The sequence below is a fragment of the Ursus americanus genome, chromosome 2 (assembly GCF_024610735.1).
Source record: "Ursus americanus isolate L20-20 chromosome 2, mUrsAme1.1.p, whole genome shotgun sequence".
Taxonomy (NCBI): domain Eukaryota; kingdom Metazoa; phylum Chordata; class Mammalia; order Carnivora; family Ursidae; genus Ursus; species Ursus americanus.
Genome location: NC_142128.1, coordinates 70,149,953 through 70,176,868, shown reverse-complemented (window position 1 = coordinate 70,176,868; position 26,916 = coordinate 70,149,953). Strand labels below are relative to the sequence as shown.

At 41.0% G+C, this 26,916-nt stretch overlaps 1 protein-coding gene across 4 annotated transcripts in view; it reads left to right on the top strand.

Annotated features, from left to right (window-relative positions):
• NR5A2 (nuclear receptor subfamily 5 group A member 2) overlaps window positions 1–26,916 on the top strand; it is a 134,678-nt gene that overhangs the window by 70,900 nt on the left and 36,862 nt on the right. For all 4 annotated transcript variants that reach the window (XM_087857441.1, XM_087857444.1, XM_087857448.1 and 1 more), the window contains 2 exons: window positions 3,472–3,591; window positions 12,944–13,091. In XM_087857441.1, coding sequence (XP_087713567.1) covers window positions 3,472–3,591; window positions 12,944–13,091 — 268 coding nt within the window. The remainder of the gene's footprint in view (window positions 1–3,471; window positions 3,592–12,943; window positions 13,092–26,916) is intronic.

Sequence of the window (26,916 nt, the reverse complement as noted above, 5' to 3'; positions counted from 1 at the left end):
AGCCCCACATCAGGCTCCTCTGCTATGAGCCTGCTTCTTCCTCTCCCACTCCCCCTGCTTGTGTTCCCTCTCTCGCTGGCTGTCTCTATCTCTGTCAAATAAATAAATAAAAAAAATCTTAAAAAAAAAAAAAATATCCAGCCCCTTAGTAAGAAACTTCCAGAGGATGCGTGAAAGCAAAACCTTCATTTCTTCCTTGGTAATCGGCCGGCACTCCCTCCTGCCATATACAGTTAGGCGTAAAATCTGAAAAGGATACACCCCATTCTTTTTCTGAACATGAGACAAAAATACGTCTTTGTTTGGAAGTGTGTCTCAACGTCCCAAAAGAAAAGAAGGCCAGGAGAAGTCAGATCCTGTCTTACGATTAGAACATGGCTTGATGCTGGAAAACTGTTACCGTAGTATTTCTGTCCTGTTAATAGATGAAAATAAGGGACCATCATATGCAAATGAAGAGGAGAAACCCTTAATGACATAGCTCCCAAACTTACGCTGCTTTTAATTTTCACTCTCCTTTTCTCCTTCTGTGTGGCCAGCACATAATCTCTCGGCTCTTTCATCTTTCCAAAATGCGAAGATAAGGGTACTTTGAGGAGTCTGTATTTCCCCACCCATTTTGAAATTATTTGCAGCATGACCATGTATAATAATTGTTTCTGGGGAGACAGTCTCAGAGCGGAGTATTTTAGGTTTCCATGAAAAGAGTGATAAATAACTGAAGCTTCCTAGCTCTGTTTCTCTGACACACACCCTCCCCCAAACCCAAAAAACGTACAGTGGAATCAAATTGTCATCACAGTCTGATAAATTTGAAATAAGATGCTGGTCGTGTTTTTGCTGAAATAAGAACATAATAGAACCCAGGAGAGCAAAGTATGCTTTGTTTTGAAATCACCCCAGCATCTGGAGAGGCAGTTCCTGGAATGTGCCCTGCATGCTACAACATGTAGGTTTTGGGGACATTTGGCCACAGCTTCTTGTGACAGCAGTTTGTGGAGAGCATTCAGGTGAACATACATCAGCAGCCGCCCAAAGCCTGACTCACAAAACCGCACAACACAGGGATTCTCCTTAGGGAAGACATGACCTCCTCCTGTCACTAAACCACTAGGTCGGGTTTGGGTGAACATTGTCCCCCATGAGAGTCATTTTCACAAGGTGGGGGCTGCATTTGTCATGCTCACCATTATATCCCAGGTCTCGTACTCATTGCTGCCAAATAATCAGCTCTTAAAAGTACCTGTTTACTTTATGAATGAAATTCTTTTTTTTTTAAAGATTAATTAATTAATTTTTAAAGATTTTATGTATTTATTTAGAGAGAGAGCACAAGCGTGGGGTAGAGGCAGAGGCAGAGGGAGTAGGAGAAGCAGACTCCCTGCTGAGCAGGGAGCCCGACACGGGGCTCGATCCCAGGACCCGGGGATCATGACGTGAGCCAAAGGCAGACGCTTAAATGAGCTGAGCCACCGAGGCCCCCTTCGTTTATTTTAGAGAGACAGAGAGAGAGTTGGGGAAGGGACTGAGGGAGAGAATCTTCAAGCAGACTCCCACGGAGCATGCAGTCTGACTCGGGGCTCCATCCCACAACCCATGAGATCACCAACTGAGGCACCCATGAATGAAATTCTTTTGGTCAGAATAGACTAACTAGTTCAAAGTATTTCTGGTCCAGATGTTTGGGGGTGTGTGTTCCTGATCACGGAGCCTGATTGTAGTTTTGTGTGGTTTCAATACTACTGCTTTTCTCCTTCTCCACAGAATCAGTGCGGTCCATCAAGGGTGGGCCCTCTGTTGTTTCTTCATTTGTGTATTGTTTTACACTTTACGAAGGGGATTTCTCATCCACTATCTTATTTCATCCTCACAAAAACTGTCTCATGTATTTTTAGGTGAGAAAATAAGTCTTAGAGAATTAAGTGGTTTGACTCAGCTCTCACCACTGGAAAGTATAGAACTGAGTCTTGAATCCTTCTGAGTTCAGTGCTCCCTTGACTACATTCACTATGTCCTGGCCTCATGAAAATAAAGTTAGTCCTAAGCTCCTATCAGTACTAATGAATGTATGAGTGGAAACTTCCTAAGAATCAGCCAGCTATTCACAATTCCATTGAATGGCCACTTAAAAACGAATTTGTTCAAAGTAAGTCAAATTGATTTCATTTGGAAAATTCTCGCACCTCCTGATGTAATTTGGAGACAGCCTAGAGCTTGAGAGAGAGAAAGAGAATGTTTTAGGCATACCACTTTACTTCTCGGAGTCCTATTTTCTCATCTGTAAATTGAATATAATGATGCCAGTTTGGCTCACTTCAAGGTGTTACATGTCTAAATATGGCCACCGCATTTGGAAAAACCGGGGTCTTTGGCTGGTATCCATTACAAAATGAAGAGCACGCTGTTACAAGTAGCCACAGCCATGGATCAGTACGCTCTCCACACTCAGACCGTGGGTATGTGAACTGTACGTGAAATAAGTATGGCTTTGTCACTGAAGAGTGTAGTCCCCGGAGGACAAGACGATATAAGAATAAAATGCCCACTGTGACACAGCGCATTTCATTTTAACCCTCACGGCAGTCCTGTGAGGGAGGTAATGTTCTTGGTTCATTTTCCAGTTATGGAGACTGTGGTTTAGAGAGTTGGTGGGAAAATCGTCCAAATCAAAAAGCAAATGTGGATTAGCCTCGGGACCATCGCTCTGTTCCAAGTCTAGCACAGTTTGGACTTGGAGTTAACACTGATGACAGATAATGGCGGTGTGTCCCTATCTTCCAAAGTCGTTTGTGCTGGCACGCTAATTGTCTTTTCTATAAATCTTCTTTTTTTTTTAAAGATTTTATTTATTTATTTGGCAGAGATAGCCAGCCAGCGAGAGAGGGAACACAAGCAGGGGGAGTGGGAGAGGAAGAAGCAGGCTCATAGCAGAGGAGCCTGATGTGGGGCTCGATCCCAGAACGCCGGGATCACGCCCTGAGCCGAAGGCAGACGCTTAACCGCTGTGCCACCCAGGCGCCCCCTCTATAAATCTTCTCAGTTTGGCAGCTTGCTCACATCTGTGTACTAGTAGCTTTGGGTCAATGCATTAAACTCTAGATACATAAGCACAGGCTATTTGGGGTCATTCTGATGGGGTCTGCTGAGGACAGTGTGAGGCGCCTGGACCTCCCACAAGCAAATGTAGTAGCTCTGTTAACACTAGACAGAGCGATCTAATGGAGGGCCTTTTCCTAGCAGCTCACTGATTATGAATACTCCTCTTAAGTATTCATATGTGGCCTAAAAAGTATTTGTCCAAATGAAGGTAATGATTTTCAGGAGCAGCGATGTAAATTCGGAGCATTTGCACCATGGCGACCATTGGCGGAGACTTCTAGCTTATAGCGAGTCCTCTTACGTAGAAAATTATGGTAAAACAAAAAATGTAGTGAATAACAATGTCATATTTTTTCTCTATTTCTTTTGTAGGTTGATGACCAAATGAAGCTGCTTCAGAATTGCTGGAGTGAGCTCTTAATTCTCGACCACATTTACCGACAAGTGGTACACGGAAAGGAAGGATCCATCTTCCTGGTTACTGGGCAACAAGTGAGTATAGAGACCCCCCGCCCCCCAAAAACGTCTTTTTATTAAGCATGTTCAGAATGGCAGGAATTTAACTAGGTCAGAAGCACTCTGGTGCTTTGAAAGGGAAAGATGGGCTGCAAATAATTTAGAAAAGCTGACTTGGTGCACTCTGTTCCTACACCGATGATTACGGTTAAACTTGTAAAAGCAAAACATAATCACAAACATTCTGCTGCTTTTACTCTGCTGGGATTGAAAGTTGTGCTTTGAAGGGTCAAAACAGCTGCTAAATCAGAATTAATGATGAACACCCAGCAGCTTTTCCTCGAGTTTCTGCATCAATCTAACCACACTTGTTTTGTCAGCTATTAAAAAAGAAGCTTGTACATTGTGGAATCCTTACTGTTGTGCATCATGGTGGTGGAAGAGACTGATTCAAATATCATATGTAAACTAAATATTTGGCATAAGGGACAGAAGTTCCAGTTTTCAAGAGCCAGCCATCATTCAAAAGGAAAATAGAAAAAATGACTGTTAGTTCTTACTCCTTTCTGAATAGATATTTGGTTAGTCAGTAGATATTTATGGAACGTCCAACACTGTGCCAGCCAGTATTCTAGGGCCTTGGCGTGCGTTAGTGCACAACACAGAGACCCTGTCCTCGTGACGCTTACCATTGTAGCAGGGAGAAGCTGACCATAAAGAATCATCTTATAACAAACCTAGATATAAGAAATGTATAATGTATTAGAGGTCAAAGTGCTGGTGAATAAAAGATGAAAAGAAAAAAAAGAACGTGCTGTGCAAAGGGGGGACCTGCACACATCTACGGGGGTAGGTTGCATCCTGACCCAAGGATGGCTGTGTTCAGTAAGAGTAGTTGGTTTGGTCTTAAGGAGAAGGTGATGTTTTAGCAAAGACTTGAAGGAGGAGAGATCGGTGTTGGCTTCACGGATATCTGGGGAAGCGAAAGTACTCAATGGACCTAAGTCCAACTTTATAGGATTTTGGCATGTCCCTCCCTGTTCTTAGCCTTCATTCAATAACTGATGTGTTATTAAAATAAATGCATGGAACATAATGATTCCCTAAGTCCACTGGGTCATTCCTATTCAGGCATCGCGGCAGCGTTCAGCAATGCTTCCATACTTCAGTACTCGGGCCCCGTGATCTTTTACATCCAGCCATAAATGTTTATGTGCTGTGAAACCACAGCAGTGCATATTTGAAAATGAAAGGCTGTCTCCACACCATTTGCTGTATTATTAATAAATCACATTTTCCCAGTCAAATTAAAGGCAAGCTCTATTTCAGAGTTTTTGCAAATTGGATCAATTCAACCATCTCCATCACTATCTGGTCCCTGCTTTCTGTACATCTCATGAGAAAAGCCTTCCAGACGAGAAAATAAAGTCTCATGGGCTTAACTTCCTATACTTTCAAATTTTTGTTCAGCATTTTTGTCCAGTGACCCAAGTCTTTGGAGGAAATGTACCCATTTCCAGAGTCTAATCACTGGGTATGCGTCCCAAGCCTCGCTCCCCCCCCCCCCGGCTCCCCCCCCACTCCCCCCCTCCCCCCTAGCCCTACCTAACTAGGAACTGCATTAGAAGGAGCCTCAGCCCACAAATTAATTTGATTTCATTTCCTTCTGAGTTTCAGAAATCAAATGGCTTGTGCCATTCTTTCTCAGAGCACTTCCATTCTTGCTCTTTAGAAATACTCCTTATTTCACATTTCATTTTGCCTTAAGTGCTGTCCCCGGGTAAAGGTAATTACCATTTAAAAAGTAGAGAAAGTGCATTTCTTGTCTCTCTGATTTTCAAAACCAAGAACAGTCAGAAATAGATGGTATTTATCATCTTTAGTATCAATTACTGCTACTTCATGTTTTGCCATCACAACAGAATATAGAACTCCCTGGTGGAGAGAGCTAGCTCTCCCCTCTCACCTCTTCTGCTGCCCAGATCTTCTAGCTCCCTCCTCCGCCCCTGTCAAGTGAGTCACCTTTCTGTCAAACCCCTCCCCTACCCCTTTGCATCCAATCCAATGAAAAACCTAGTAATGATTCATTATAACCAGATATTCTTATTTATGAAAATTGTGGAACAAACCTTGTATTTTCTGTTGTGGAATAGGCTAGACAAAACATTCTGAATCTATCTCTGGGCTTCCTGCAATTTCTTATTTTATTATTATTATTTTTTAGGGATCTAATTGGCTTTATTAAGTGATTCATGAATTGGGTAGCATTCCATCTAGCAAGTAGAGAGATGCTCCTGCGATTTCTTTCTTTTTTCTTTTCTTTCTTTCTTTTTGGGAAGGGGGAGGGAGGGAGACAATCTTAAGCAGGCTTGATCTCCCGATCCTGGGATCATGACCTGAGCCTGAATCAAGAGTTGAAAGCTTAACCCCCTGAGCCACCCAGGTGCCCCATCCTGCAATTTCTTAAATAAAAGCAGAAGAAGTGCTACGAAGGAAGCCCTTTGCAAAGCATGTGACCTCGCCAACAGAATGAGAAAGATATTTTAATGTGGAGTCATAGACATATTTTTACATCTCCACGGCACCTATGTAGTGCTGAGCATGTTAGGTGCATGGTAAATATTAGCTGTGGTACCAGAGTAGAAGCGCCCTGTCGTGACCTAACCAAGTTAACTTGGACTCAGCACCCCGAGTGTGCACCCCCACCATGTTTCCCATAGCTCACCTATACCTTCTTACACCATCCAGTCTTCTGTCGTGGGGCTGAGACACCAACACTGGTCCAACGTTAATAAGTTGCTTTTCACTGCAGTAGGCATGGACTGCTTCCCACCCTGAGATGCAGGAAGATAAGTGAAAATGTGAAGTATAAATACCTCCCTGACTGCAAGTGTGGGGAAACTTAGATTTTTTTGTTAAAACAATAACAATAATAAATTATTTGGAGTATGCTAATTTTAGGAAGATTGTTAAAGCAATGCTGAAAGGAGGGACTATATGAAGTGTAAGAGTAGAGCAATATTCTGGAAGGGGAAATCATTTTTTTTTTTTTTAACATTTTATTTATTTATTCGAGAGAGAGAGTAGGGAGAGGAGCAAAGGGAGAGAGACAAGCAGACTCTGTACTGAGCGTGGAGCTGGACTCGGGGATGGGTCTCAGGACTCCAAGATCATGATCTGAGCTGAAACCAAGAATCGGATGCCCAACCCGCTGTGTCACCCAGGCGCCCCCAGGGAGAACATGATTTTTAAAAGGAAAGTGTATGGAGGTAGTTGAAGAAAGCAAAAAGAGAGAGAGGGAACTTCCTCTTTTTTAGTATATAGTCTAACAACAAACTACGGGTAGAGTATATTTTTATTACTAGTACAGGCTGCTTGCTCTCTGGTATGAAAATGGTGTGTGTGTGTGCGTATGTTACACACATTAGTCTTAGTTTAGAATCGAACTGACCTGTGTTCCAGTTCCTTTTCCAAAACTTACTAGCTATGCCATCTTGGGCAGCTCCCCTTACTGTTCAGGTTTCAGTGTCCTTGCCTATCCCGTGGGGATTGTAGGGGAATCTACCTCAGAGAATTGCAGGAGGAGTTACAAGAAATAGTTCTGTAAAGTGCGGACATGAAAATCAGAATCTATCAAAACTAAGCTAAGGTGAAGCCGACATGAATTCAACAGCCCTATGAAGAAAGTACTTATTATTAATATCACCCCCATTTTACAGATGAGGAACTGAGACAGAGAGAAAGTAGTTGATGCAAGGTCAAAACACAACTAATAAAAGCAGTAAAATGTTCCCATCTAGGCAGGCTGGTGCCAATGTTTGTGTTCTTTTTTTAAATTTTCTTTTAACATTTTATTTATTTATTTTAGAGAAGAGAGTGAGTGAGGGAAAGAGCAGAAGGAGAGGGACAAGCAGACTCCATGCTGAGCACAGAGCCTGACACAGGGCTCGATCTCATGACCCTGAGATCATGACCTGAGCCGAAATCCAAAGTCCGATAATGAGCCGAGCCACCCAGGCATCCCGAAGTTTGTGTTCTTAACCAACATACTGTACTGCTTTTCTGAATGCCTCACAGATGCTTCAGAGCTTGCAGTCACCACAGGCTTTCAGTTGGGTCTTCGTGTATAATTTCTGTGCGTGACAGCTGCCGTGGGACTTCCAAGCAAGGCATTCATTTCTTCTCTGTTGAGCCCAAATACATAAATGGTTTTGTTTTATTTATTCATAATTTTTTTGGTGTGGCATTGTAAACACATTGTAAAAAATAAATTCAAATCATCAGAAGTATTTTAACGTGATTATTACTTACCCTTACAAAATTATTTCAGCATTAAGAAAATGCTAGAAAGAAGTAAAATGGTCGTCCATAATGCCACCACCCTAAATCAACAGTTTCTGTTGAGTTTTCTTCCTAAATGCAGGGTTTTGTTACTTTCTTAAAGGAAATAATTCCTCTGACACCAAAACACATTGACCTACTACCACAGATTTGTGCAGAATGTGAACTTTGAAACAATGATAGAAGCCTCGAGTCATGATGTTGCTATCATGGTGAAAAAAACCGCATTCTTTCAAAGAAGCGTGTAAATGCGTATCACTCGCCTACAGGAAAAACAGCTTGATTCACTTAATTTAAAAACATTTCTGAAAGCCTAATAATTGAAGGAAAATCAAAGATGTGGGGGGAGGGGCAGAGCCATTAGACACAGTCCTGCACTCAGTGGTGATTCGAGGTGTGATCGTCTAATGACGGTGACGACTGAGCCTTGCATAGTGCTTTGCACTGTGCACTTTCACAGGTAAGCCGCGTGACACAGATGGGAGGAAGGTTCAGAGGAGGAAGTGCAAAGGGAGTCAGATGGGCATTTGAAGCGTCTAGAAGGAAGTGCCTTATTTCTAAAGTGACAGTGTTTGACCAAACTCCTTTGTAGGTTGAGACAGACACCTGCAAATCCTCCCAGGGTTAGCGGAGCAGTGACAAAGAATTTCTGGATAAAACTTTAACTAAACTAACTAAACTTCAACTAACTTAAGTCCATCACCTTTTCAGCCTCAACCAGAAGAAATACGGTACTCCCAGATCATTCGTTAGAAATTTCCAGGTTTGGGGCATCTGAGTGGCTAAGTTGGTTAAGCATCTGCCTTCAGTTCAGGTCATGATCCCAGGACCCTGGGATTGAGCCCCTGCATCATCCAGGCTCTTTACTCAGTGGGGAGCCTGCTTCTCCCTCCCTCTCTGCCTGCCACTCCCCCTGCTTGTGCGCTCTCTCACGTGCTCTCTCTGTCAAATAAATAAATTAAATCTTAAAAAAAAAAATTCCAGATTTGCTTATAGAATTTTCTCAACTGCCCCGTGATGATTTTTTCTAGAATAAATGAAAATGTTTATTGTGAGTATTGTAAGATTAATAAATAGTAATATTAAATATGCCTCAGTCTATAATATCGGGACTATAGTCCTGACACGAAGGCGACCCAGGCAGCAATTTTGTGTCAACTTGAGCATGCATGTAGGGTTTACACTATGCTTTCTAGCAACTCTGCTAGACAAGCTAAGGAATGCAAGGCCCCAGGTACTCCTTGGCCCAGTATTCTGGCATTTTCCTCCTGAACGCAGCTCATGGTAAATAATGTGATGCATTAATTACAACAGAGAAGGAAGAAAAAGACTACACTGAATTTTTTTAAATGACGGGAATCTCCAGGGAACTGCTACTTGGAGCTTGAAGAGAGAGAAGAAAGTTAGATAAAATAGCACAACTTTTCTCAAAAGTCCCATGGCTAGCATGGTGCCTAGCACATTTATGTTTGCTAAATAGTTATTTGCAGAATTGAGTCCCTTTAAAGTTCATTGAGAACTAGAGTAATTGAAACAATCCCACTGCAAAGAAAGCCCTGGGCACTACTACCTAGTATTGAAATGAGGATTTGGTGATTCACACCAAATTTCTTACTTAAACCTAAGGTCAGCTATCATGCATTCATTATGTCTTTTAATCAGACATCTGTATGAGCGTCTGTTAAATAATCTTGCTAAGCAAAAAATAATTGATTATCAGTAATATTATTAATAATTAATATTATCAGTAACATCAGGATTATCAAATCAATTCTATATTTTTAACATCGTAGAATTACGACAAAATCCGTTTCTATCCAGTATTTTAAAAATACATGCACATAAAACATCTGTGTGTATATATACTTATATAATCTATAAAATAACAATAGAATACTTCGAAGTGGGACCGCTGTTAGTATTTGCATACTGTGCTAATTAACAGCCACTGTAACATCATCCTAAGGGAAAGGTCTACTGGCAACTTATTCATTATCTTCTATTATTGTGTATCATATTAAAATGACAGGCATCTTACAATGTACAAGTCATCAAAAATTTCAGTTATTAGAACTAAAAGCAATTTAGCTAAAACTGTTTCTACCTTCATGATGAGTGAAATTTATCCAAAGGGGACATCAGCTTATAGTATTTCTTCAATATCTGCCTTGAATTTAATGGCACAAAGATTACATGTAAGAGAGCAATAAATTAATTTTACTAAGTACATAAAAGACAAGGCCAGCTGCTCCTGAAATGAGCACAAACTCCGCATTCGACAATGAAAATATAATTATGTTTGTAATAAAATGTACGGAAGTTGCGGATCTGTGTGCTGTTGCAGGAATAAATCACCGATCCTCCTTCAGAGCCGTGCCATTTGATAAATTATCCTTGAACGAAACGTTATCGGAGCTCCCATTTAATAAGCATGTTTGAGCTTTCAAATTAGCATGTAAATAAATGTATAGCTATAAAGTTGTTGGTATGCCAATTGATTTCCTGGAGTTCATCGCACTAGAGGTCTCTCGCTAAATAGAATCTTCCGAAACAATTTCAGTTCCTTTCAGGCATAGTGTACTATACTTTCAAGTTTAAAGTTCTAGGACTTGAACTTAGTATTACACACCTGTTAGAACTGCGCAGTTGTTAAGCATCTGCCTTCAGCTCAGGGCGTGATCCCGGCGTCATGGGATCGAGCCCCACATCAGGCTCCTCTGCTGGGAGCCTGCTTCTTCCTCTCCCACTCCCCCTGCTTGTGTTCCCTCTCTCGCTGCCTGTCTCTCTCTCTCTCTCTCAAATAAATAAATAAAATCTTAAAAATTAAATAAATAAATAAAAAATAAGTAAAAATAAATAAAAAATAAAAAAGGAGGTTCTGGTTAATAAGGTACTACATTTTCAAGCATGAGTCTAATGTTGGAACTTCTTGCAGACTTGGTAGAACTGTACACATATCACAACTCAGTTAACTTTGTACTAGAAAAATTAATTAATACCAACATATATGTGGTTTATTTTAGTGCACTTTCCTGGTTGAAGGCTTCACTCGTGATTTTGATTAAAATGTGCTGCGTACATACTAACCTCCAGCTGCAGTGCATTCAGCAACTGATTCCAAGCTTAAATCGGTGGTATTATCCCAAGTACTCTCATTTCCTGATAATCACAGAAATGGGAGGCACCTTGTTATCCTCTAGTTTAACTGCTTTATTTAAAGATCAGGGCACCAAGGGATGGAGACTCCATGTGACTTGCCCAAGATGCTTCCCTTGTAAGTGGCCGTGTCTGACCCAGATCTCCTATCTTGTCCCAGTTTTCTTCCACCTCTGTGACCCCACAGGGCCTTCCTGCTGTCATTCACTCACCTATCCTGTTTGTCTCCGTAGGATTTCTGTTGTTATCTGGGAGTAGTGAGACCATGTATAGTTGCTAAAGAATTGAGAGCTCAGGCACCACTTCTAAGGAAGAAGAACTTCCCTGGAGTAAGAGGACTGGCAAAATGGTAGTGGAGACATCCCTTTGGGGGCGTCGCAGACCATCATAATGCATTCCACAGTGTTCATCTGTCTGTCCTCTCTGCTTCCGGCTCAGGGTTCAGGTTGCCTGGATCCTGGCCCTTTCTTTCACACATTCGGAAACAGAAACCAAAGGAGTTCTTAGAACGCTTGATGTTTAAATTTAGTGGACAGATGCCAGCACATGGACAAAGCAGGGAGGACAGTGCTGTGCTTGATACAAGAGCAGACCTAGAACACACATTAACTGTGCCTTTTTCATGCATAGTTGACTCTATAGAAACTGATTGACACCTTTGGGGGTCGTCTTTCCACTGACTCCTAATTTTTCTCACTCTCGAAAAAAGGTTTCTGTACACCCAGTATTCTCTAGTTAAAGCTGAAAATTCAACTCATCATATTTACACAATAAAAAAAAAATCCATTCTGCCTTGTTTTTAATTGCAAATTCTACTCGAGGGACTAGTTCTCCTGCTTCGGAGGCAGCCCTGTGCCTTCTCCTAGAGAAGCAAGTGCAGTCAATTATGGTAATGAAATGTCAATAAATATAAAAATTTAATACAGTCTGCTCCGGGTGAGTGGCAGATGAGGACTTGCCTCCCAGACAAATTTGCTGCTGCAGCAAATATTAAATGCACCTAAAAGAGTATCTGGTTGCCTGAGAGCTCTCCAGTACAAAAAGGATGGGAGCTTCAGGTACCAACTGGGCTTTCCCATTATGCTGTAATTGCAGCAGCAAAGCCAGTACCATCATTGACAGCCATCCCAACATCTTAACTTATTATTAGAAGCTGAACTTTTTATGTCCCCACGAATAATCTAAGATCCGTGCATCACAGCACCTTTTTTTTTTAATGAAGAAGAAAATAAGCCTTTTTGGTTATGTTTTGTATATCAAGAAATCATTCTTCTTAATAAGATCATTGCTGTCTTTAGAGAGAAATGTATTAATAATCATATGAATGAAAATAGTAGCTGTTGCTTTTTAGGAAGCAACCTCCTAAAGAATAATCTCAGTGCGATTTTTTTCTTCACCTACAAGCCTGCATTCTTGGACAATGACTGCTTTAAACTATAGTCTCTTAAGAAAATAAAAATGGAAACATTTCTCTGCCTTCACTTTCCTCATGCAGTAGTTAACGCCATCGTGCACATAGCGTGCTGTTCTGGATTCCCGTTTTATGGATAGGATAGTTTCCTTTAAATTTATTTGTGACAGTTAAAAATTTTAACCCTATGTGATAATGTAACTTCCCAATAGAGAAAAGATGAAGGTGAAATTTGGGTAGCCAAAATCTGTTTCGTACAAAGCTTATCGACATGATTAGATTTATCGGAATAATTGCATCTCAGAATCATAGCACATCTCAGACTATTTTCGTGGGGACTGTCCCTTCTGTTACAAATCTGTAATGCCGTCTGATTTTACCCACAATTTCTAAAAGTTTCAAATAAAATATTTATTTCTGATTCTTTTTGTTTGTTTGTTTCTGATTCTGACAGTCATTAAAACTGATTCTGTGTTGCAGGTGGACTATTCCGTAATAGCATCCCAAGCCGGGGCCACCCTCAACAATCTCATGAGTCATGCACAAGAGTTAGTGGCAAAGCTTCGCTCTCTACAGTTTGATCAACGAGAGTTTGTGTGTCTGAAATTCTTGGTGCTCTTTAGTTTAGGTAAGGAATGCTTTTCTCATACTCTGTGTAACCAGATGTTATTAGAGGATGCCAAACTCTTGAGTGTCTCGAGGTCAGTACATTGCTTTTGTTCTACCAAGATAATGCCCTCCTTCTCAAATCACGACATCGTCAAACGTGAATATATTCTTACGAATATATTTCTGCATGACTCTTCGCCTGTGAGTAGATGGGTTGGGGCATGGAAAAGGAGTTATTAGACTAGAGTCCTGAAGTTTCTCCCATAATGGACGTAATAGTAGGCAGCAGCCAGATAAGGCTGTGTCAGAAGGCTGAATGGAGATCGCTCAGGAAAGATGTATGGTATCAAATTGTAGCCATCCTTCTGCCGTTGATCATTTCTGTGTGTCTTTTGTTAGGGCTTGCAAGCTACTGCTGTTTTTAGTGTAAAATATGGATAGTAATTAAAAACCTGTTTCTTAAATCTCGATCAGGATTAACCAGAGAATGTTTATAACCAGAGGCATCACTATGCAAGTATAAAAGATGATGGTTGTCAAGGGGAAAGGATGCTTCTTTAGGAAAGCTTTGGAGAAGAAAGATAACTAAGCAAGACAGATTGGCTAAATCAAGGTTCTCAGTGAGTCAGTTGAGAAAAATCACCACTGCTTGGAATAAAAAAAGGATTAAGGAGATGGATTTTTATTGACTTCAAAGGAACAGATTTTTCTGCCTGTCCCGTACTTGATTTCTGTATTTTGTTGGCTTAATAAAGCCAACTTAAATAAACTTTTTGCCAAGTCCATTTATTACTTATTGGCAGATAGCTGAGGGAGGCAACTTCCCCTGAACAAAAAAAATGCAGAAATCAGATTTACCAACATATGTTTTTTCTTTAGTCTTCAGTTATAAGATAGTTGTGAATTCATAGCCTAAGAAATAAAACAATAAAACAAACTGCAAAGTAAAACAGATGTGTCTACTCTCCAAATCTGGTACTTTCGCTTTAAAATTCCTCTTGACAGCGACGCACAACTGTTGCTAATAAAGGGATAGTTTGAAGTAATAGAACCAGAGTTAATTTTTCACATGTAGTCAACATTTAAAATAAAAAGAATGTTTTCATATTTTGGAAAATGTGATAAATATAGCAAAGAGAAATGTTACTGAAAATTTAAAAAGACAACAGAATTTCATAGATGTAGTGTTCAAAGGTTTACAATGCCAGGACTGGATCCTGTGTGGTTTCTGTATTAACCACTATAAATAGGAAACTTCTATTCAAGTAAGTCGGCATCTTTTACCCATGAGCAGCTTTTAGAAAATCAAGAGGAAGATAACACAGGCCTGCTTGCTCGAATCTCACAAATCATTCTGGTGTATGGCAAGATCTTAAGTCTTTTCAACTAGCACATTTGATCAGTAATTAAATGGAAAAAGTGGTAATGTATGTGTAAGGAATCTTCCAGCATCTTAGTGATAAAATATTTAAAGAGAGTCATCTCACTTCAATGGTATTTTAAATTAGTTGAATAGCTGCATTACATTTGAAGATGTAGACATTAACCATGGGCCATGTTTCGTTTTCCTCACTTTTACCTTCCCTTCATCATTTTTCAAAATTATTATGTTCTCTGCCAATCCTAGGGAAGTAGGGGCTGGGGTGGTGGTTCTGAAGTGCTTTCAATCTTTGAACCTCACAAATGATCATCCTGGACCATTGGGCCGTGTATTTCCCAGAACCTCAACCACACACTCTCTTACTTGAGTGTGTTGACCGTGTCAGGAGCCTGGGGGCCACTGAATAACTAACTCAGTGGCCCTTAAAACTCCACTAAATCTGTTTGTTGTTTAAGGGAAAAAAAAAAGGATGATTCTCAGAACATCAGGGGTAAATACGTTTTCGGCAAGAGTACTAGTACTAGTACTACTACTAGTTAGTTAGAATTTTTTAATAGCTTATTTTTAAAGAAGCAAGAAGACGGTAGGTAATTGGCATAACATTCAGGTAGTTTCCAATTTGCATACAGAAAATATTTCCCCGGAGAAACCATAAATAATATTTTGGGGGGCAGCTTTATTGAGGTATGTGGATAGTTAACTTTTAGCGACCCAAGCCAGTCACCGAACACCTGTTTGCCTGTGGTGGGAATGAAATCATAGCAGAGCCACCCTTGAAAGCTGAGCCCAAGTAAAGAATCGGTGGTACCTTCTTTCCTGTCTCAAACCCTCGCAAGCGTTGCACACCCCTCCCCTTCCAAGTCTGAAAAACAGTATGTTCTGATCCCAGCCCAGCCTTCAGCCTCTCTGATCCTGGAGGAAAATGAAGACTTTGTGGACTGTTCATAGGTCAGGGGCTGCGTTGAGAGAGGACTGCAGCAGTGTTCTCTTGGTGGGAGATGAAACTGTGTTTACCACATGGAGCTGGTGAGAGAGGAGGATGAGAGCCCTGGCAGGTACAGCATTCTGAGCCAGAGGAATGGCCGGTGCAAAAGCGTGAAGGCAAGAAAGAGCAAGACGAGTTCAAGAGCTGGTGGGAGATCCATGTGGCTTGAGGAAAGCCTCAGTTATGGCCGGAGGGGTGCACAAGAGGCTGGTCATAGAGGGTCTTAAGGCATTCAACAAGTGCTTACGGAGCACTTCTCCATGTCAGGTGCTGAGGTAGGCACTGGGGATACGGTGGTAAACACAAGTAGGCGCTGGGATCTTCATTCTGTAGGCAATTAGGAAGTGTAGCTGGATTCTTTTTAAAAAGGGGGTGAGGTGTGGTTAATGGAAGTTGATATGATTTTCTGGTAGTGATGTGGAAAGTGGGCTGGAGACAATCAAGGCTGGAAACTTCATGTTCAGAGGTGGTTCTAACACTCCATGGAGATAGGAATGTGCTGACATGAACAAGGTATAGGATGAAACCATGTGACAGAGTTAGGAGGATGAAGGCCCGCCTGAGTCTCAGGTTTCTGGGTGCTTGAACCAGAATAGGAAATTCTAGAGGAGCAGTAGCTGATTAGTTGAGCCGAATCAAATTCTGGTAGAAATCCTCCTCTTCCTAAAAGTCATTCTTCACTAAAGCTGATTCCTGACTTCTATGAAAAGCTAATGACAGGACTAATTTAAATGTATGGTTGACTAAAAATTTCCCATTCCACTGCTTGATTTTTTTTTTTCTCCCTCAAATTGTATCCAGGAACAGACATCAATTAGTTAAGCTTGTTGAAAAAAGAAGTAAGGATAAAAAATGTCTCCTCTCTCAGAATATTTCTGTATATAATATAGTGGGTTCTGGGGGCCCAGTCTGCTAGTACTGTTGTCTTAAAATCCTGTTAAATTTATATATATATATATATATAAAAATAATTTTTAAAAAATTTTCCAAACTATGAGGTAACATAATTTGAGCCCATTGATAACTAGGCAGAACAGGATACTCTACATTGGCTCTTTAAAACTGATGACCCAAGAGAAGATAAAATAAAATTTTTGATATTTCTCTATTGGTTTGTACTCCCACCTTCTAAAAAGGAATCAAAGTGACTGATGAAAGGAAATTGCTCTCTGTCACCAGCAATGCAGAAAGAAATGTCATAGCAGAAGTATGTGGAATCATGGCCCTCAAATAATGTCATTATTGCATGTGTTCCAAGGATGAGCAGAATTCCCACAAACTTGAAGACAGATGCTGGGAAGCAGTCACCTGGTTTCTGACTCCAGAATCCAGAATAGTGTTTTTACGTGTTCAGGCCCATCTGGAATATTCGTGTGGCTTAAGTGCTCAAAGCAACGAGTAATCAGAATGTGCCAACTAAGATGTTACTCTGGCCTTTGAATTTTCTTAGCCTCAAGACTCAGTGGCTAGATGCTGCTGGACTCCTGATACATCCCAGGTGGAAGAGAAAGTACTAGAGGCATATTGCATCTTATTTCCCCTAATGAATTCCCTTGATTTGTTGTAAATTATTCTCTTCTTTGCCCAGTCAGTGTTTCTCAAAGCACTGTTCAGTTGAGTTAAAGAGATTGTTACTCTCTTTGAGGGGGATTTTCCCAGCCTAAAAAGTAGCTAATATTTGCTCCAGGTGTGGGCTCTCTAGGTGCACTGGAAAGCGTGGAAGATTCTGCTCTGCTTTGCACTGCTTCTGTGCAGACAGTGCTCTAGACTGGGTTTCAGTTGGGGTGAGAAATTGTCCTTCACTTTTCTCTGTATCCCAGGTCTCCAGGACGTTGCCTGGTACACAGTACAGACTTAACAAAATATTACTGGTGAAAAAGAGACATACATGGATTTACTTAATTTTAAATTCAAAACGAAGCCTTTACCAAAGTGGTTTGTGACGTGGAATAGGAGATTGTCGTATCTCAAGTTCAGATTAGTTTTCTTTTCTTTTTTTTTTTTTTAATGATTTTTTATTATATTGTGTTAGTCACCATACAGTACATCCCCGGATTCCGATGTACAGATTAGTTTTCTGAGACTAGTTTCTTCAGAGATGTCTAACTGGTACCTCCTCAAAGTTAAATTATTTCTGTTATCAGTTTGCATTCTCCCAGTGTAGAAGGGGAGATGTTCATGTATTAGCTCTTTGGGAAAGCTAACTTGCAGAAAGACTAGAAAGAATATTCGTGGCTAACACTAGGTGATAAATGCATGTCTGTTCCAAGCAAATGCAAGGCTGGAGGCTTTCAGCCCATGTTAATTAACAGTAGTTGAGGAACGTTGTACAACTCCTCCTTGATATTGACGCAATCCTGTCTACGCTAAAACGGCTGGACAACATCATATCTTTGTTCATCATGGTAGCTCTTTGCTTCACACCAAATTTCTAAATTTTGAATGACACACATCCCAGGCAAGAGTCATCCTCAAGGAGGCAGGCGGAGGGAAGATGGGTTGTGGTTGCCTTGGGGTATGGCTCACCTGGTGGAGTTACTGCTCATTGGATGCCCTCCCCCGAACTGCCACCTGAGCCTTCTCGGTAGAGAAGCACTGACTGTGCAGTGGGCGTAGGTCAAGAGCAAAGCTGACTGCAGAGTTGGATCCTCTCCGGGTTTGGTTCAGGCATTCGTTAATGTCAGACCACAACTCCTTTACTTTAAAAGAGTTACACATTATCTCTAGTGTAAATTACCATACAAGCAATTGGTGAAATGTCTTAGGATGAAACAGTGTGTTTGTGACTTGACCCGCAAATTGGAAAGGGTTTTGAAAATGGATGAATAATGTTTTCAGTCCTAAAAAGACCTTTGAAATCATGATTTGGAAGGAGAAAATGAAGAAAGCAATTTTTCCCTGTGTCTGTCGTGGCTACTTTAAATATCTAAGGCTTACAATAAAAAAAAACAGAGTGCTCTACGGTTGTTCTAGTACTTTCAGCGAAGCAAAGGCTTTTTATCTATCAGATTAATAAACTAGAATGTCCATGAACACAGGAAGTCTATCTGTTTTGCTCCTAGCATACCACCTGACATATATAAGTTTTTAAGAAATATTTATTGCATTCATGAATGAAAGAAGGCTTTTCCTTCCAACTTCTAAGTTAAAAAAAAAATAATGGGAACTGGAAAAATAAGTAACAACAACAATAACAAAAATACAGGCACAAAATTTGAAACAGAGGCTAGCAAATAGATCCTATGGATACATATTAGAGAATGTGTCATCTTTACTTTAGAAAGTAAGGCTGTATCTTCACATTATGAAAGGGATTCTTGTAAGAAAAATAGAGACTAAATAGAGTCTTCCTTTGTGAATGAAATAATGAATGGAATTAAGTACTGATGATCGGTATTTAGGTTCTGTTTGAATTGAGACACTCAGAGTGTCTGATACCATAAAAGGAAGTGGCAGGAATGCTTTTCTCCAGTAGTGTTAATAAAACGTCTTCAGGTGGGTAAATCACTTACAGAAACAAGGACCCAAGAGATCGTCTCTCTCTCATTTGGTAGTTACAAAAACTAGGTAATTTATCCAACGTTTTAGGCCAGAGCCAGGTCTAGAACTAACATCCCAAATGCTAGGCTGTGTTTTCTCTGCTACAGCACATTGTCTTCTTCAGAGACATTGGAACTCATCAACCAATATTTTTAAAATACATGCATACTAAGTCACTTTCTATATGGACAAAATGATGTAGGGAATTAGGACAATTACCTGAGGAATATGGAAGAAAAAGAAAACCAAGCAGGGAACTGCTTTATAGGAATTTCCAATCTGCATTGAATATACTAACTAATTATAAAACTTTCCTTCGCTTGGCTTCTAAATATATCATAAGCTGGTTTTTTTTTTCTCTGTTTGTCTCATGACAATGTGAACTCTGGGTTTCAGGGCTTCGGGAAGTTTGTAGAAAGCATTTCTACATACCTTATAGGTTTGCCTCATAACCTTGGTACCTCCCTCTCCAAAGAATTCCTCCTTATAGTTTATTGTTGCCTAGAGGTTCGGCATTTTCTTTGTATTATTTGCAGGACTTTAGGAAAGTTAAATGATCATAAGCCTTTATTACTTATTCGTCTATTGTATCATTTATTTGAGCTCCTGGTAACGTTAAAAGGAGAAAATGAATGAAAGTATCTTGATGATCACCCTCTTCCCCGTTGGTGGTCATTCTCTAGAGTAGAGTAGAGTAGAGGAACCAAAAGGGTCTATCAGGTTCAGGAGATAAAGCTCCTTGGTGGAGAGAATTAGGAAATTCTGTCTTCAGGTAGAACTTTCCACTCTGCCGAAGGGCCCCACCATAACTCTGCTCGTGCTTTATGATGTTGACATTGTTAATAGTAAATAAAAACCGCACCATGTTTACTAGCTGGAAAATGCTTAGTCTCTAGGTGAGGAAATTTATTTTCAGCGATTAGCTTTCCAGTAGGCTTAGTTTTTTCATATAATAAGTATTCTTTGCTTTATTTTAACTTTTACTAGTAATTCTGCTTTGCTATTTAAATAAAGATCTATCCCTTGCTTTCCCTTTCCTAAGAATATCATTACTCCTTTTGGCTTTCAGTGTCAACCTGGCCAAGTCGTGATCTTGGTGTCATGAGGTCAAGCCAGTGTGGGGCTCTGTGCTCAGCGCGGAGTCTGCTTAAGAGTCTCTCTCCCTCTCCCCTCCCCCCAACTCTCAAATAAAGAAATAAACCTTTTTTAAAAAATTGAAAAGCCCCCTGCAGAGCAGTTGGTAAAGCAAAATGCCAACAGGGAGATCGCCTTCATGTGACCCAAGCCCAAGTCAGCACCTCTGTGCAGAGCTTACGACTTGATCACAAGCAGTCCCGTGGGAACTCTCATCACTGTGAGGACTGGCATGCGTATATACTTCGTGGGAAAAATGAAGGCTTTCTACATGGGCAAAGCATTGCAGAGCAACTATTGATCTTACATCTCACTTAATAAGAGACAACCAGGACCTGTAGGAATATTTAGCATGCAGTTATGATGTGTGGCATAGAGAAGTTTCTGTGTTAGCATGGCCCAGAAAGCATGGCAGTTCAGTCAGGACCCCTGGAGGGAAGATTCCTTGCTTTTTTGCTCAGTGAGAAAGACTATTATGAAGCTGCCACCAAGGCTGGTGTGTCCAGTCCTGTGCTGAGAAAAGCCTGCCCCACGCGTACCCTCCTCATCCCATCTGCTTGGTTCTTTGCTGCCCCTGGGAAGGCTATCCTAGTCATGCAGAGGGGAGTGAAAACCGGTTGCTTGAACTGCAGTTCCACCCTCAAACCCAAGTCCAGATGTTAGTGTGGCTTTGCAGCATAAATCACGATGAGATTTTACAAAATCCCACCTCCCATGCAGAAGAAATAGTTTGCAGGATCACCTGTGAAAGAAAAGTTGTCCTGGCTTGGGCTGTGCTCTGGACTCCTGCACCCACCCTTCCTGAGCTGCAAAGCCCTAGAGGGACTGTGCATGGGGGCACGGTTGGCGTCCAGGTGCTCCCTCCCCTCAGTGCTTCCAGAGTAGTCTGGAGACGTCCTAGAACACACTGTGGGAGAGGGGAATGTAAGGTGTTGCAAAAAGAAAAAGGGTACATTTTTTTGCCCAGTTCTCCACGGGCCCAAGAGCTTGTTGGATCTGAGGTTTTTCCCATCAGACTAAGTGTCCCTGTTTGTGTAGGGGGTGGGGGTGGCAGAAGAAAGCACAATTCTAAGCAAAGCAACAGAAGCAGAGGGAAAAATGAATTTGCCTTTTGCTTTTTAGCAACATTAAATCCAGTTAATAAAAGAGGTTTCCAAATCCAGCAGAGAAATTTGATCACATTGATTAAACTCTGTGTTTGCAGCGCCTAAAGCAAAATGGACTATTCACTGGATAAATAGAGAACGAGGGCACAGGTGTGGTTTGCTGTAACGCAGACCTACCGCTAACCTAGAAAAGTGAAATAGGAGTGCCTGTTCCCATTCCTTCGTTGACTGCCTCCCTCCAGAAGTATCAGAAAAACTTCTGAAGGGTGGAAAACTCGTACCCATGTATATTAGTGTGTATCACAATGTACGTCTGAATATTAATTCTGTTTTGAAACAAATGGCAACAGTACGCATACCCTAAGATTCTGTTCACATGGTGTCTGCGCGAGAGATGGTCTTCAGACAGCAACAACCAGTCTTCCCGTTCGGTGGTAAATGTCCTTGCTAGAGTGGTCACGGTATTTGCTCTCTGATAGCCTTCCTGTAAATATGATCAAACACCCACCTCGCGTGCTTCAGACCCCTGTTCCTACACACGTGCGTGTGGGCACGCTCACACATGCGCTTACACGCACGCTCGCTGACGGGCCCGCCTAGCGAGGAAGCGCATTCCTCTTGCATCTTCACCCCAGTGCATTGGTGGAATTGTTCCTCGTGAAGCCAGGGAGGCAAAAGAGGTATCCCAGGGTTGTTCTTCAAATTAGCATTCAGCCTCGGCTTTTACCCTTCATATGTGATATTCTAATTTAGAAAAACACTCACTACACACTTGTCAGATAACTGCATATCTTCATACTCATGCCTCGCTGATACATAAGCAGCTGAGGGTGATGCCGGCAAATAAGCATTTCCTAAAATTTATGTAATCATTTGAAATTCAGAGAAGATTGATTAGCATTCAAGGGATGCCACCGTTCAATATCTACACCATAGAGATTTGGCAGAAGCAAATAATGGCACATAAAGTTGATGCTTGTCTTAATTAAATGCAGTATAATAGGTGTTGTGTGGATTTTTTTTTTCTTTCAGTGAGCAAAGCAGTTTAGCAATGACCAGATATAATTCATTTTGGAGTTCTAAGTTTGAACTTAATCAATACGTATTTACAGCCATGGAAGAAGTGATTATCATTTGTTATGTGCTGGCACAAGAATATAATTGCCTAAATAGCATTTATTTAGGCATATTTCTGGATAGCTTATGCTTAAAAATATTTATTATTTTTTAGTTGTTAATACTAATAATGTTGTCATTTTGCTAACTACTGCTGTTTAGTGAGATAATTTTTCAGAGATGTATTGGCCTGGCAAACGGGGACTAGCCAACGGGGAGAATGGTGTGAGTGCTGACTGCTGTGGTGGACTCCTGTCCCTGCTTCTGCAATGCCAACCGCTCCGTTAAAATTGCAGAATGAAGTGTCTATACTTGTCCACACTGAGAAGAGGCTAGCTGTTTAATGCGGTCCGCTCAGATGCTACATGCTAGTGAACTGGACACCCCAGGGCCTCAGGGTGTTTTTCTAGAATGCAGTCCCTCAGTGGCTCACTTGTAAGGAATCCGTTAAACCTTCTTTCTAGCTTACGGCTACAATCCAATGAGTCCAATCTTAAGTTCTGGCCATGTTTGGTTAAGAGGGTTAAATTCCAAGCAGACCAGTTCAGACCAGGAACCATGAACACGTAGGAAGTTTAAAGGTCTTTTGTCAGTTGGAAATAGTGAATTCTACAATATATATATTGAGTGTCTACTATGGGCAAAGCCAGCGTACGAGCCAGTATATGAATGGGCAACATACAGTCTTTCCAAAGAGAAGGCAACTCCTCGATATGGTACAGAACCACACTTCAGACCCAGGGGACACTTGTGAGAAAGGTGTAGTGCATCAAGTGGAGAGTCTAAAACACAACGCACCATTGTACCGCTGAGTGATGCCCTGGCCACTGCTTCTCTTCCTTTCTGTTCTGCTCCCTCTTTCCATTGAACCAATGCTCCACACACGCATTAGTCTCATCCCTCCCATTTTGTCAATGAAAAAGCCTTTCTTACGGCACATGGGTGGCTCAGTCAGTACAGCGTGGGACACTTGACCTCGGGGATTTAAGTTCAAGCCCCATGTTGACTGTAGACATAAAGAAAACACTTAGAAAAAAACAAAACCCTTCTCAATCCTCATGTTACACAAATCTGACAGTGATGGGGGCAGGAGAAGAGTTGGGACACTGTGCATGGGGTCACCGGGAGCCACAGTAGGGATACCGTACCGAACCCCCACACCCTGGACTACACAGGTTTTTGACAGAAACTTTGGCGTCAGCCCTGAACGGACACCACATCCTAGAATTGTACCATAGAAAAGAAGCTGCCATGTGTCTAACCACATCTCACTTCTGATGAGGAAATTGAGACTAAACAGACATTGAGTAACTCGTGTACGGTCACGCAGAGTCGGGGCTTAATGCTGAACATTTTAGACTCCACACAGGAAAGGAGCACAGACGTGGATTTTAATACCGAAATATTAATACTGAAATACCACTTTTGCATTATTTTCAAAATTAGATATCGTTTGGGGGGCATCCTTTTTAACTAAATCTTAAACATGTTATCATTTGTGATGCATAAAAATCATTTCCCAGAAGAGCAAAGCATGCGCATTACCTTTCATTGCATCAGGGCTCTGTTGTGTGTGCTGTGTCTGAACGCCTTGAACTTGAACTGAGCGCCAGACGTCTGGTCCACAGTTGCTCACACTTTTGATTCTCCCAGCTTCACTGGGGGGTGTGGAGCTCTGTGCCATCCATAAAGGTCAGTGTTGTGACTTGGGTGACAAAGCTGACCCCAACCTGGACAGCTCTGCCTAATCCCTGTGGGGCGCGGCCACATTCTAGTTGTGTATTCCTGTCTTGGAATAAATAGGAATAAGAAATAAGAATCTATAGTGAACCTGAAATAATCCTTTCTCTCTACTATTTGTCCTAAGAGAAAAATGACTATTGTACCAGTATTATTAGCTATGTAGGACTTCTTTTTATAAGGTACAGATTTTTTTCATTAATTTTTAAATATATGTAACCCAAAACACACCATTTCAGCCATTTTTAAGTGTACGATTCAGTGGCATGAAGTACATTCGCATTGTTTTGCAGCCATCACCGTCATCCGTCTCCAGCATTGAAACTGCATGCACTAAACAATGACTTTCCATCCCTCTCCCCCTGCAACCGCCATTCTCTGATTTATGAGCGAATTGTTTTATTTAGAAAGCAGTTTTGACATATAATATTAAAAGTTATAGTGATTTTATGGAACATGATTAGATTCAGAACTTGGCTCACATGCCCAAGGAGTAGGTAGGAGTCTGAGCCCGTGCTTCAAGCCAGATTTTCTAATTCCGGACTTGTCACTCCGTACCACACAGGAAAGAAAGGCTTAGGGTTTGGGTCTGGAAGAATAATACATAAAGTAGCAAGGGAGGAAAAGGGGAGGCATTCAGAACTAGGTTCCTACTACTGAGGTGGTATGGCTTAGTGGTAAAGACCTCGGGCTTGAACTTAGCTTTCCTTTTTCCATTTGCATCCTTAGGCAGCTTAAATCACCTCAGTGTTCCCATTGGTAACCTTGAAATAATGGTCTACCTAAAGGTTGTTGGGAGAGGTTAGATGCAGTAATCACTGTGTAAAACTTAGCACCACATAGGACACACGGTATCAATAAATTATTATTATTATTTTTTTAAGATTTTATTTATTTATTCAACAGAGATAGAGACAGCCAGCGAGAGAGGGAACACAAGCAGGGGGAGTGGGAGAGGAAGAAGCAGGCTCATAGCGGAGGAGCCTGATGTGGGGCTCGATCCCACAACACCAGGATCACGCCCTGAGCCAAAGGCATACGCTTAACCGCTGTGCCACCCAGGTGCCCCAATAAATTATTATTATTATTCAGAGCATCTGTATTTACATCATCTAAAGTCCTGTAAGTGAGGGTCCTGTATTAGAAAATGCCTCTTCTCAGTTATAATCTTCTGTGTAGAGATTATGTGAAAAAGAGCTTCCTCATGTCAGCAGTAACTGCTGTATTAATTCAGTACCAAGCCATTGTTGAAAATCTTTGATCTACTAACCAAAGGAGCCATTATTACCTTTGATATCTTGAAATATGTCAGAGGAAGCAAACTCGAGCCACTTCCTTTTATTTCATCTACCATAAATCCGTGATCAAACCAAAGTCAAATAAGTAATTAGTCCTCTTTCTAGGCTGGTGCGGCCCTAGATAATGGTGACTGACAAAGTGGAGTGTCCAGGTGGGCACCTGCTCCCTGGAAAATGATTACGCCAGGAAATTCCTCAACTTTTTCCCTCTAATTTTCTGGAATTGTAAATGTTCTATAGTTAACTTAACCTTAAAAGACTGAAATTTTTATTTCAGACTAAAACATAGTGTCTAAATCTAATGGTTAAATAGAAATTATGACTTCAAACATACAAAACGGAAGATTTCACATAGAGGAGCTAACTACTTCTTTTGCAACTAAAGTCCTGGGTAACTTAATCTTTCCAAGGAAATTGTTGGAATTTGAGAACTGAAAACTTTGAGAGAAATTAAATTCCTACTCTATTTAACACACTTTTAGCAAAATAATAAGATGCCTTATTAATAATAATTAGCAATAGTAATTATATAATAATAATTATAATAGCAGATTCTCTGCTCCTTCATATTACTAGCTTCAAACTCAAGGGACTAAGGAGATAGGAGAAGAAGTAAAGACTGAAATGTGAACTTTGTGTGTTTTAAATCATGCTTACAGTTCGATGCAGAGTTCTGGGCTCTGCCACCTAGAAGCAGAATAAGAGGCGTGGGCAGGGCTTGGCCTATGTCGGCAGCATCCCTGGTTCATAATCACGTACAAGTCCTACTACGTGCTTCAGCTGCTTTGGCCATAAAATGTGGACACCTGTATCTGTCTTGCAGACTGTTTGTGTGAGGTGCGTATTTCAAGTCTCAGTTGAAGATAACCTTCTCTGAGAAGTCTTCACAGACAGACTCACTCTTCTTCCTCTAAATTCCTGTCGCTTCTTAACACAGATCTCCCCTTAGGTTATTTCGTTAATTGTTTTGTATGCCCCACGACCAGAATGCCAGTCTGTTTTCATTCTGTATTCCCAGCACTGAGCACCAAGCCTGGAATATAGTTTATATGAAAAGCAATACTTAAAAACAAATCAGTGTAATACTCGCTTAATTAGTGTGTTCCATTTTAATAGCTACCTACCTCTCACTGTCTTCTATGAGCAAAGCATCTTATACGTGTTGTTTCTTATCTTCACAGCACAAACCTCAGGCAAGCAGTTAGCCGTTCTATTTTACTCGCCTTCTCTGAGAACAGAGAAGTCAAACACCTACACGAAATCCCTCAGCTAGAAAGTAGTAGAACAGAGACTCACATACTTCAGACTCCAAAGTCCAGATATTCTCCACTAATCACTGCTGCTTTTTCGATGAAATGACTAAGTCTGTAAACCATAAAGCCCTGTACAAATGCTTGTCATTTATGGTGAGGACAACCCATTCTAAGTAGACCTGTTAGAAATCGGGAGGAAATCTGATCCTTCTCGATCTTTCTTGAAAGTCTCTTAATGGTTAGCAGTGCCCCCTCCCCAGCATCCCACTCGAGACTGCCAAGTGTGGTTCC